Source organism: Rhinoderma darwinii, chromosome 1 (assembly GCF_050947455.1).
Source record: "Rhinoderma darwinii isolate aRhiDar2 chromosome 1, aRhiDar2.hap1, whole genome shotgun sequence".
NCBI classification, from domain to species: Eukaryota; Metazoa; Chordata; class Amphibia; order Anura; family Rhinodermatidae; genus Rhinoderma; species Rhinoderma darwinii.
In genome coordinates this window covers 636,414,195-636,427,847 of record NC_134687.1, presented here as the reverse complement: position 1 = coordinate 636,427,847, position 13,653 = coordinate 636,414,195, and the positions used below count along the sequence as shown (strand labels likewise).

The 13,653-nt window shown below is 43.4% G+C and overlaps 1 protein-coding gene across 1 annotated transcript in view; it reads right to left on the bottom strand.

Annotated features, from left to right (window-relative positions):
* Positions 1–1,172: 1,172 nt before the first annotated feature.
* The window catches only part of LOC142693710 (uncharacterized), a 47,208-nt gene continuing 34,727 nt past the window's right edge, over positions 1,173–13,653 (bottom strand). Inside the window, exon 13 of the mRNA XM_075847609.1 lies at positions 1,173–2,247. Coding sequence (XP_075703724.1) covers positions 1,190–2,247 — 1,058 coding nt within the window. The 3' untranslated portion in view covers positions 1,173–1,189. The remainder of the gene's footprint in view (positions 2,248–13,653) is intronic.

Sequence of the window (13,653 nt, the reverse complement as noted above, 5' to 3'; positions counted from 1 at the left end):
CACCATAGTTTAGGAGGCATAACTTTTTTTTTACTTTTATGCTGATGCAGCTGTATGAGGGCTTTTTTTTGCGGGATGACTTGTAGTTTTTATTGGTACGATTATGTAGTACATGTGACTTTTTGATAAAAAATTGTAATCACATTTTTTCGAAGGAAGGATGAACAGAAAACAGTAATTCTGCCATTGGTTTTTATTTTATATGGCGTTCACCAAGCAGGTTAAATAATGTAATAGCTTTATAGGTGGGGGTCATCATTACCCGGAGATACTAAATATGTGTAGTTTATTTACATTTTTCCTAATAAAGCATCTAAGGGGAAAAAGTTGGTTGTAATTTTTTTTTTACTGGAGATTTATTATAAAAACTTTATTAGACTTTCTTTTAGACCCACTATGGGACTTTACTGTGCGATCATCTGATTTCTTTTATAATACACTCCAATACTTCTGCATTGAAGTGTATTAATGCCTGTCAGTGTAAAACGGACAGCCGTTTGTTAGGTCATGCCTCCGGCATGGCCTAACAGGCATTAACTAGAGGCAGACGTGTTGGCCTTTGTTAGGCCTCCAGCTGCCATAGAAAGCACCGGCACTCTGCGATCGCATCGCAGGGCGTCGGTGGCCCGTGAGGGGGAACCCCCTCTCTCTAAAACCACTCAGATGCAGCGATTTCTATTGAGTGTCGCATTTGAGGGGTTAAACGAGCGGGATCAATATGGATATCAATCCCGGCTGCTCGAGCAGGTCTGCTCCCAGCACGCAGCTACCTCCAGTAGCTGAGAGCAGGGAGATTTACCTGCTCCCGGCAGCGATTATTTATTCCGATGCAGTTCCGTTGTAAAAAGGCTACTGCATCGGAATAAAGCCAGCTAGTGCCCACCGTAAAAACACCTATGGGCGGTTACTAAAGGGTTAAGAAAGAACAGTTTGGGTGTTCGGCAGATCCAAGCTAATTCCTCCCAAAAATCACAACACTTATTGGCTGTTTAACATCTGTGAATAACCGGTTAAAAAAAATAAAAAATTTTTTGCATTTGTAGTATTTTTCACATTCCAAAGAACGTTTTTTTTTTTTCTTCTATGAAAATGCACAGTCGAGTTTCAAGTTTGATTTTCTTGTAAAACATTATCCACATACATACATACATAATATATATATATATATATATATATATATATATATATATCAAAACGGTTTCTCCCCTGTGTGACTTCTCTCGTAATCCCGAAGCTTGGCTTTAGTAAAAAAGAAATTCTTACATTCTGAAGATAAATATTGTTTCTCTCCTGTGTGATTTCTCTCATGTACAACAAGATTTGATTTAATTTTATAACATTTCCCACATTCAGAACATGAATAGATCTTCCTTCCTGTATGATTTCTCTTATGTATAACCAGATTTGATTTGTTTTTATAACATTTTCCACATTCTGAACATGAATATGGCTTCTCTCCTGAGTGAATTCTCTCATGTGAAACAAGATTTGGTTTTTGTGTAAAACATTTTCCACATACTGAACATGAATATGGCCTCTCTCCTGTGTGACTTCTCTGATGTTTAACAAGATTTGACTGTTGTGCAAAAAATTTGCCACATTCTGAACATGTATATGGCTTCTCTCCGGTGTGAATTCTCTGATGTTTTCGAAGACTTGATTTATTTGTAAAACATTTCCCACATTCTGCACATGAGTATGGCTTCTCTCCTGTGTGAATTCTCTCATGTACAACAAGATCGGATTTATATGAAAAAAGTTTACCACATTCTGAACATGAATATGGTTTCTCTCCTGTGTGCGTTCTCTGATGTTTAAGAAGACTTGACTTATTTGTAAAACATTTCCCACATTCGGAACAAGAATACGGCTTCTCTCCTGTGTGAATTCTCTGATGAATAACCAGATGTGATTTATCTGTAAAGCACTTCCCACATTCCGAACAGGAGAACGGCTTCTCTCCTGGGTGACGACTTCTGTGCATTAAAAGACCTAAGATTTTTGTAAACCGTTCACATTCAAACCTGTTACCCCCTTTCTGACTTGTACTTGTGGTAATAATCTGAGATTGCTCAGGAGAAGGTTCTTCATTAGTAGGATTATATGATAGATCTGTACTGTGAAGTCCTGGATTTACATTGAAAGTAAGGAGATTTTCTCCTGAAGACTGCTGCATGATATCTTCATCCTCTTCCTTATAATTCAGAAATGACATGACATTCTCCACAGAGTTCTTACTGGGATTTCCTGTTAGGATTAAAAATGGATTTTATATTTTTATTTTTCAAACCACAAAGTAGACAAATTTATTACATTCATATTAGGCTGGAAAAACACATGCAGTTGTTGATGCAATTCTTTGAGCCAAAGCCAGAAGTGGACCCAGCAAGGAGGTATAAGCCATTCCTTTTGAATCCACTCTTGGATTTAGCTAAAAAAAAAAAAACTGCCACAAAAACTGCATGTATGATACCAGCCTTATAAAGCCCAGTACAACACTTTAAAATGTATAAATTACAAAGTCCAGGATTCTGGTCTACACCCAGTCACCGCTTTTATTACATAAAAGCTTGACTTGATAAAAAAATAAAGATTTTTTGAGTACTCACTGTAAAATCCAGTTTATTAGGGGACACAGACCGTGGGTATACTCTGCCCACAGACACTGAGCTAGTCACAGTCCACAAGCAATAAGAGAAGCAGATACAAGGTAAGATAAGTATGTCAAACACAAGTGGGGAATCCCTCAAACTGACAAGCCATAAATGCAAAAATACCATGAAAACAATTGGGTAGGAGAATTCTCCCACAATAAACTGGACAAGAAAAGGATTTTACAATGAGCACTCAAAAAAACCTTGTTTACTTGGCAATTACATTGGGGGACACAGTCCATGGGACGTTCTAGAGCAGTTCCCAGTGGCGGGAACAGAAAAGTCTGTTATTTCACACAGATGCCTGCGATACATTGCAACTCAAGAGAACTTGACCGGGGTGTGCAGTGAAGACTACGTGGCTGCCGTGTACAATTGAAGGGCAGAGGCCTGATGGAGCACAGCCCAGGAAGCCCGAAACCGGAAAGGACGAAGTTTCCCGGACGCGATAAGCCTCACAAACAAGCATTCAAACCGACGACCAATGGGTAAGGGCCACGGGACGTCGGCCAACCGGGAAACTAGGTTCGCATTCAAACATCAGCTATGCCAATTCAAGGCTACCATAATCAGTAATCCCTTCCACCTTTACTTGAAGGAGCCGCGGCAGGAGGCAGAGGAGAGAAGACTTACTGAAGACTGGTCGGACCAGGACGCCACGAGATCATCCATGGCTTAGGCCTCTGGATCCAGAGCTTAGGAGGAGATGACGCGCGGGCAGGGGGGGTGGCTGTCGATTGTTCCTGGAGACCAAATCCACGACCCCACAAATATTGTCATCTTGAGACCACCCCCAGGGACCCACCGTTTCGCACCCAATTGTTAACGCCGGGAATGTGAACTGCTGTGAGAGCTGGAACGTGAGCTTCCGCCCAGGCCAGGATCCAGGAAGACTCCGCCATCACTGCGGCAATGCCAGTGCCGCACTGGTGATTTAGATAATGCCATGCATTGTCAGTCTGAATGCTCAGCGTGTGTGCGGATAGAGACACAGAAAAATGGCTCGCAAATCCAGACTATTGATGAGAAGGGCAGACTACTGTGAAGACCAAAGCCCCTGAGTCGTAAGGTTCCGAAGGTAAAGCCCTTGACGCTGGCATCCGTGGAGAGGACCAACCAGTTTAAACGTGAGGAAAGAGTGCCACTAGGGAACAGCCGGAGAAGTGATCCACCACCAAACAGGGGGGGGGGGGGAAGGATGAATTTCAGAACCAGCGACTGCAATGATCAATCCCACCAGGAGAGGATCACCCGCTGTAGAGGAGACGTGTGGAACTGCACAAAAGGTATTGTCTCGATTGAGACCACCACGTTCCCGAGAACCCACATGCAGAAGTGGAGTAAGGCCGGCCCAGGTGTCTGTAAGGAACGAATCACAAAGAATGGAGAGAAGCTCTGGAGGAAGTAAAACCTTCGGCGAGCTACCCACAAAAAGACGATCTGCTGTGAAGGAGATAGGCAAGACTTTGAGTGTGTTTGGTTGGATCATCAACTTGTCAGTGTCCAGAGTGGAGCCATCTTGTCCTCCTAAGGAGGAAGATTTAAATAGGATGTTGTCCAAGTTTGGGGGTGACCGACACACCCCTGGTGCGAAGGAGTGCCATCACGACAGAGAATCTTCGAACACTCTTGGGGCAGTGGCGAGACCGAAACAAAGGGAAATTAAATGGTAATGACGAGACAGTACTGCAAAGTGCAGGAAGCGCTGGTGGGTAGCATAGAGACGTGTAGGTATGCGTCCTTGATGTCCACAGAAGAAAGAAATCCCCCCTGTTCCATGGAAGCGATGACAGATCAGAGAGATTCCATCAGAGAATGACTGACCTGAACATGCGCGTTGAGGCTCTTGAGATCCAGGCTGTGCTAAACTGAACCGCCCTTTTTGGGGACGACAAAAAGGTTAGAATGAAAGTCCCGGAAAACAGAGAGTTGACTGCCCGAAAAAAGGGTGCTGTCCATGATGGAGACTGTGGAACAGCAGACTGAAAGAAATGCTCTGGAGGGAGGTCGGCAAACGTGATTTTTTTTATTCTAAAAGATACTACCTTTTGAACAAAGATGTCCGAAATGTGAGAGAGCCAGACATCCGAAGTGCAGAAGCCGAGGAGTGTCGAATAGGAGTGCACTTTCAGGCAGAAGTGGCCTTGTGGTTCCAACCTTTGCAGGTGGTCAGGGACGACAAGAGGGCCGGGTCTTGAAGGAAGGTTTGGCCTTTTGATCCTAGTGGGTCTGCGGCCTGGAAGAAAAGGTATTTGAGAAACCATGAAAGTAACAAAAACACGGGCCCATATTTTTGGCTGGGGTAGTGCGCATAGGTCTATTCTAAGGAAGACGGGTTCTTTTGCCACACGTGGCTTCCGAGATAATCTCGTCCAAACTAGGCTCAAAAAGAGACGAGGCCCTGAAAAAGGTAGAGCAGTCCGGGAGCGCTTGGAGGCTGAATCCACAAGCCAAGCCTTGTGTATGGTCCTGCGAACAGTGACATAGGAAGCAGAAGCCTGCACCACCAGATGGGCAGCGTCAACGGCAGCTTTGCGTATATACTTGGACGCATTGGAGATAAGATGAGGCAGATCAACTAGTTCCTCCTGAGGGGGACCTGAAAGCAAGCCATGACTGAATTTGGGAGAACGTTCAGTGACGGCTCTAACGCAGGCAGATGTAAAAATTGGGCGAAAGGCATAGCCCAAGGCCTCAAAAGTGGTTTTAGCAAAGTCGTACATGCTGCGATCCAGGGGATCTTTGATAGAAGTGGAATCTGCCATTGGCAAGGTAGTGGTCTAGGCTAGGAGTCCACATCCACACGGAAGAATTGGCCTCCTGAGAGGGGTAGAAAGCATTCAGATTGGCTAGAGTGGGAAAACAAGGCCTCTCTAGGAGAGGAGGCATATGGGGAGGTAAAACAGAAGAGGACGGTGAAAACGAAAGCAAGTCTCTGGTAGACATGCGGGATACACATATACATACATAAATACACACACACACACATTATATATATATATATATATATACACACACACATATACATACACACATACAGTGAAAGAAAATAAGTATTTGATCCCTTGCTGATTTTGTAAGTTTGCCCACTGTCAAAGACATGAACAGTCTAGAATTTTTAGGCTAGGTTAATTGTACCAGTGAGAGATAGATTATATTTAAAAAAAAAAACAGAAAATCACATTGTCAAAATTATATATATTTATTTGCATTGTGCACAGAGAAATAAGTATTTGATCCCTTTGGCAAACAAGACTTAATACTTGGTGGCGAAACCCTTTTTAGCAAGCACAGCAGTCAGATGTTTTTTTGTAGTTGATGATGAGGTTTGCACACGTTAGATGGAATTTTGGCCCACTCCTCTTTGCAGATCATCTGTAAATCATTAAGATTTCGAGGCTGTCGCTTGGCAACTCGGATCTTCAGCTCCCTCCATAAGTTTTCGATGGGATTAAGGTCTGGAGACTGGCTAGGCCACTCCATGACCTTAATGTGCTTCTTTTTGAGCCACTCCTTTGTTGCCTTGGCTGTATGTTTCGGGTCATTGTCGTGCTGGAAGACCCAGCCACGAGCCATTTTTAATGTCCTGGTGGAGGGAAGGAGGTTGTCACTCAGGATTTGACGGTACATGGCTCCATCCATTCTCCCATTGATGCGGTGAAGTAGTCCTGTGCCCTTAGCAGAGAAACACCCCCAAAACATAATGTTTCCACCTCCATGCTTGACAGTGGGGACGGTGTTCTTTGGGTCATAGGCAGCATTTCTCTTCCTCCAAACACGGCGAGTTAAGTTAGTGCCAAAGAGCTCAATTTTAGTCTCATCTGACCACAGCACCTTCTCCCAATCACTCTCAGAATCATCCAGATGTTCATTTGCAAACTTCAGATGGGCCTGTATACATGTGCCTTCTTGAGCAGGGGGACCTTGCGGGCACTGCAGGATTTTAATCCATTACGGCGTAATGTGTAATGGTTTTCTTGGTGACCGTGGTCCCAGCTGCCTTGAGATCATTAACAAGTTCCCCCCGTGTAGTTTTCGGCTGAGCTCTCACCTTCCTCAGGATGAAGGATACCCCACGACGTGAGATTTTGCATGGAGCCCCAGATCGATGTCGATTGACAGTCATTTTGTTTGTCTTCCATTTTCTTACTATTGCACCAACAGTTGTCTCCTTCTCACCCAGCGTCCTACTTATGGTTTTGTAGCCCATTCCAGCCTTGTGCAGGTCTATGATCTTGTCCCTGACATCCTTAGAAAGCTCTTTGGTCTTGCCCATGTTGTAGAGGTTAGAGTCAGACTGATTAATTGAGTCTGTGGACAGGAGTCTTTTATACAGGTGACCATTTAAGACAGCTGTCTTTAATGCAGGCACCAAGTTGATGAGGAGCGTGTAACTGGTCTGGAAGAGGCTGAACTCTTAATGGTTGGTAGGGGATCAAATACTTATTTCTCTGTGCACAATGCAAATAAATATATATAATTTTGACAAAGTGATTTTCTGTTTGTTTTTTTTAATATAATCTATCTCTCACTGGTAAAATTAACCTAGCCTAAAAATTCTAGACTGTTCATGTCTTTGACAGTGGGCAAACTTACAAAATCAGCAAAGGATCAAATACTTATTTCCTTCACTGTATATATATATACATACACACATACACACACACACACACACACACACACACACACACACACACACACACACACACACACAGCAGGGGCGTAGCTAGAGGGGGGCAGGCGGGGCACGTGCCCCGGGCGCAGTTCAGAGGGGGGCGCCAGCGCCCCCTCCTCCTGCACTATAATTGTACCTGTGTCGCAAGGACACAGGTACAATTAGAAGCAATGAATGACCGGGCACGTTCCATGCCCGGCCATTCAGCGCCTCTCCACGAATGAAGCGACTGGTACCTTTTGTACCAGTGACGCTTCCGTCGATGAAAGGCGCTGACTGACTGGCAGGGAAAGTCATCCTGCCCAGCCAATCAGCGCCTTTCATAGACGCTGTGTTCAACCCCCTGGAGACCTGCGCAGAAGAGAGCAGGTCTCCATGGCTGCCGGACGGCGTGGGAGCGGGAATAAGGAGAGTTTGAATTTTATTTATTTTTTTTAAATTGTAATAGACGTGTGTGTCTGTATCTGCGGGGAGGGGACTTTGTCTACGGGGGGGGGGTGTCTATCTACAGGGGGACTATATCTACAGGGCTGGGCTATATACAGGGGGACTATATCTACAGGGGGGCTATATACAGGGGGACTATATCTACAGGGGGGCTATATACAGGGGGACTATATCTACAGGGGGGCTATATACAGGGGGACTATATCTACAGGGGGGCTATATACAGGGGGACTATATCTACAGGGCTGGGCTATATACAGGGGGACTATATCTACAGGTCTGGGCTATATACAGGGGGACTATATCTACAAGGGGGCTATATACAGGGGGACTATATCTACAGGGCTGGGTTATATACAGGGGGACTATATCTACAGGGGGGCTATATACAGGGGGACTATATACAGGGGGACTATATCTACAGGGGGCTATATACTGGAGTGGGCTGTCTATATAGCACCATATACAGGGGTGGGCTACATAGTATATAGCCCCCTGTAGATATAGCCCACCCCTGTATATGGTGCTCCATAGATAGCCCACCCCAGTATATAGCCCCCCTGTAGATATATTCCCCGTGTATAGCCCCCTCTGTAGATATAGCCCCCCTGTGTATAGCCCACCCCTGTAGATATGGTCCCCCTGTATATATACTGTAGATATAGTATATACAGGGGTGGGCTATCTGTGGAGCACTATATACAGGGGTGGACTATCTAGTGGAGCACTATATACAGGGGTGGACTATATGTACAAGGGGGGCTATATACAGGGGTGGGCTATCTGTGAAACACCATATACAGGGGTGGACTATATGTGGAGCACTATATACAGGGGTGGGCTATATCTACAGGGGGGCTACATATATGATTGGGCTATCTGTAGAGCTCTATATACAGGGGTGGGCTATCTAGTGGAGCACTATATACAGGGGTGGACTATATGTACAAAGGGGGCTATATACAGGGGTGGGCTATCTGTGAAACACTATATACATGGGTGGACTATATGTGGAGCTCTATATACAGGGGTGGGCTATATCTACAGGGGGCTATAAACAGGGGTGGGCTATATCTACAGGGGGGCTATATACAGGGGTGGGCTATCTGTAGAGCACTATAGGGGGAGTTTTTTGTGGGACACTATATACAGGGGTGGGCTATATGGGGGCACTATTTACAGGGGTCACGGTGTGTGTGGGACACGGTGTATGGCGCTATTATATTTAGGGGCGTAGTGTGTGGTATAATGATAACTTTATATTTATTTATAGGTGCAGAAATGTTGGTAAAGTGAGAAGCTGAAGACATGTGAGCGGCAAACTGCAGAAATGGGCTGTGACCGGGAGAAGTCATCATAGAGGTCTGGACCGGATGGAGAAAAAGAGCTAGAATCTGAGACGTCACCGGTGAGTCACTTAATGTAAATGTTCATTCTGCCTCTAATCAGTACTGTAGTCACTGTATGATCTGCAGCGAGATGATGGGTGGAATGATTATGATAGGATTTATTTTTTGTGAAACGGCATCTTCCAGCATATCCTTACCATTGTTCGGGCCATGCTGGGAGCTGTAGTTTTACGCCGTACACACCTATACGGCAGGGGTTGCACAAAATTGAGCTGTATTTGTGCTGGTGTTGTATATATGTAGTGAGCTTGCTTCTGGGGCTGTATAAAGAACCATATTGCTTGTGAAATGTACAAATAATTTTATGCTCACGTTACATAAAAATAAATGACACGTCGATTGGTAGAGAAAACAAACACGGCGAGGGGGAAGGAGATGTCGGGAAAGAGGTTGGGGGGGGGCGCCAAACTGAATCTTTGCCCCGGGTGCTGGAGAACCTAGCTATGCCTCTGCACACACACACATACACACACGATCGTTCAAAAGTTTAGGGTCACTTAGAAATTTCCTTATTTTTGAAAGAAAACCACAGTTTTATTTCAATGAAGATAACATTACTCAGAAATACACTCTATACATTGTTAACCCCTTAAGGACGCAGCCTAGTTTTGGCCTTAAGGCTCAGAGCCCATTTTTCAAATCGGACATATTTCACTTTATGTGGTAATAACATCGGAATGCTTAAACCTACCCAAGCGATTCTGAGATTGTTTTCTCGTGACACATTGGGCTTCATGTTCGTGGTAAAATTTGGTCGATATATTCAGTGTTTATTGGTGAAAAATTGCAAAATGTAGAGAAAATTTTGAAAAAATTGCATTTTTCAGAATTTAAATGCATCTGCTTGTAAAACAGACGGCTATACCACCCAAAATAGTTACTAGTTCACATTTCCCATATGTCTACTTTAGATTGGCATCGTTTTTTGAACATTCTTTTATTTTTCTTGGACGTTACAAGGTTTAGAACATAAACAGCAATTTCTCATATTTGTAAGAAAATTTGAAAAGCCTATTTTTTAAGGTACCTCTTGAGTTCTGAAGTGGCTTTGTGGGGCCTATGTATTAGAAACCCTGATAAAACACCCCATTTTAAAAACTAGACCCCTCAAAGTATTCAAAACAGCAGTTAGAAAGTTTTTTAACCCTTCAGGCATTTCACAGGAATTAAAGCAAAGTGGAGGTGAAATTTGCAAATTTCATTTTTCTTGCTGAATTTCAATTTTATTCATTTTTTTTTCTGTAACACAGAAGGTTTTACCAGAGAAACACTACTAAATATGTATTGTCCAGATTCTGAAGAGGTGTTGAGGTGTCAAAACAGTAGGAATCCCCCAATAGTGACCCCATTTTGGAAACTACACCCCTCAAGGAATTCATTTAGGGTTGTTGTTACCATTTTGACCGCACAGTTTTTTCACAGCACGTATTTGAATTGGGCTCTGAAATGAAAAAAGTCATTTTTTCCAATAAAATGTCATTTGTGATCAAAATTTCTTATTTTCACAGGGAACAAAATACCCCATTTTGTTGCCCAATTTGTCCTTAGTGTGGCAATACCCCATTTGTGGTGATAAACTGCCGTTTGGGCCCATGGGAGGGCTCAGAAGGAAAGGAGCGCTATATGTTTGTTGGAGTCCAGATTTTGTTGGATTGGTTTTCGGGTGCCATGTCGCATTTGCAGAGCCTCAGAGGTATCAAAGCAATGGAAACCCACCAAAAGTGACCCCATTTTGGAAACTACACCCCTCAAGGAATTCATTTATGGTTGTTTTTAGCATTTTGACCACACAGTTTTTTCACAGCACCTATTTCAATTGGGCTGTGACATTAAAAAAATGACATTTTTTCCAATAAGATGTAATTTTTTACCAAAATTTCTTATTTTCACAGGGAACAAAATACTCAATTTTGTTGCCCAATTTCTCCTGAGTGCATCAATACCCCATTTGTGGCAATAAACTGCCGTTTGGGCCCATGGGAGGCCTCAGAAGGGAAGGAGCGCTGTGTGTTCTTTGGAGTACAGATTTTGCTGGTTTGGTTTTCGGGTGCCATGTCGCATTTGCAGAGCCCCAGAGGTATCAAAGCAATAGAAACCCACCACAAATGACCCCATTTTGGAAACTACACCCCTCAAGGAATTCATTTATGGGTGTTGTGACCATTTTGACCCCATAGTTTTTTCACAGAACTTATTTGAATTGGGCTGGGAATGAAAACAAAATAATTTTTTTCTAATAATATGTAGTTTTGGCTGAAAATTTCTTATTTTCACAAGAAACAAAATACCCCATTCTGTTGCGCAATTTGTTCTGAGTGCCGCAATACCCCATTTGTTGTGATAAACTGCCGTTTGGGCCCATGGGAGGGCTCAGAAGGAAAGGACCACCATTTGGCCTACTGGGGATTTTCTAGTGCGAAGTCATGTATGCAGAAGCCCCTGAGGTACCAGTACAGTTGAAACCCGCAAGAAGTGACCCCGTTTTAAAAACTACACCCTTAAGGCATTCATCTAGAAGTGTAGTGAGCATTTTGACCGGAGACCTACACCCCATAAACTGTAATGTGGGTTCTCCCGGGTATGGCAATACCCTACATGTGGCTGTTATCAGCTGCCTGGACACACAGCAGGGCCCAGAGGGGAAAGACGAGGGGGGATAATCTGTGTGGAGTGCATCAGGGTAAGTAAAATTGGGGTAAATTATAAACCAAGGGATGTATGATAAATTTTAAAACACTTTCATACAGAGCTCTGGTTATTCTGGACATGTCACATTGATATATTGTGTCATCCATTATCGCCCTCTTATAGCAGACTTTGCACCTCTTTTGACTTTTTCCCCTTCTTGCCAGTTTGGGGAACTTCTCCTGGAAAGTGTTGCCCTGGTACGATGCGTGTGGGCTCGCTTCCAGAAGTACTGGGTGCCCCCCCTTCTTGGTCCCTAAAGATTAGGTTCTTGATAATCACCTCTTGAAATTCCAGGAAAGTTCCCGTCTGGCCTGCACATCGACGTAGCATGTACGCATTGTAAAATGCCATCTGTATGATGTGCCCGGACAGCTTCTAATACCACACCGCATGGCGCTGTAGGGCTTCAGGGCTTGATCTTACAAGTCCATCCCTCCCATGTACCTATTGTAGTCCAGGATGCAGTCTGGTTTGGGGGTGGCCTTTCCTTCATATATCCTAAACCTGTAGGTATACCCTGATGCACTCTCGCAGCTTATACATCTTCACGCCATACCTTGCCCTCTTATCCGGCAGGTTCTGGCGGAATTGAACCCTCCCTTTAAAATGTACCAGGGACTCATCAATAGAAATACACTTCTCGGGGGAGTATGCTTGGGAAAACCGGGCACTGGAACGGTCTAATAGGGGTCTCCGTTTATACAAACTGTCAAAACTGGGGTCATCTCGGGGTGGGCACGGCTCATTATCAGTATAATGTAAGAAGCGAAGTATTGCCTCATTTATTTATTTTTTTAGGTTCCAGTTCAGTTCTGAAGTTGCTTTGAGGGGCCCATATATTAGAAACCCCTATCAAATACCCCATTTTAGAAACTAGACCCCTCAAAGTATTCACAACAGCATTTAGAAAGTTTATGAACCCTTTAGGTGTTTCACAAAAATTTAGAGCAAAGTAGAGGTGAAATTTACATTTTTTTTGTTGTCAGAAAATCCTCTTTATACCATTTTTTTTATAACACAAAAGGATTTAACAGTGAAACGCAACTTAATACGTATTGCCCAGATTCTGCAGTTTTGAGAAATATCCCACATGCGGCCCTAGTGCGGTAATGGACTGAAGCACCGGCCTCCGAAGCAAAGGAGCAACTAGAGGATTTTGAAGCCTCTTTTTTATTAGGCACCATGTCCGGTTTGAAGAGGTCTTGTGGTGCCAAAACATTGGGAACCCCCCAAAAGTGACCCCAATTTGGAAACTAGACCCCTTGAGGAATTCATTGCAGTTTTCTTGGGGTGCATGCGGCTTTTTGATCAGTTTTTATTCTATTTTTAGGTGGCGTGGTGACTAAAAAACATCAATGGTACGATTGTTTTTTTTTTCGTTTTTTTTTACAGCGTTCACCGTGCGCTATAAATGACATATTCACTTTATTCTCCGGAGCGATACGATTACGGCGATACCAGATGTTTATAGTTTTTTTTTATGTCTTATGGCGTTTGCACAATAAAATACGTTTTGTAAACAATCATTCACTTTTTGTGTTACCTTATTCTAAGAGCCATAACGTTTTTATTTTTCAATCAATCAAGCCGTGCAAGGACTTATTTTTTGCGTAACGAACTGTAGTTTCCATCAATACCATTTTTAGGTACATGCGACTTTTTGATCTCTTTTTATTCCATTTTTTGGGAGGTGAAGTGACCAAACAATTGTGATTGTGGTACGGTTTATTATTATTTTATTTTACGGCGTTCACCGTGCGGGATAAATAATGAAATAATT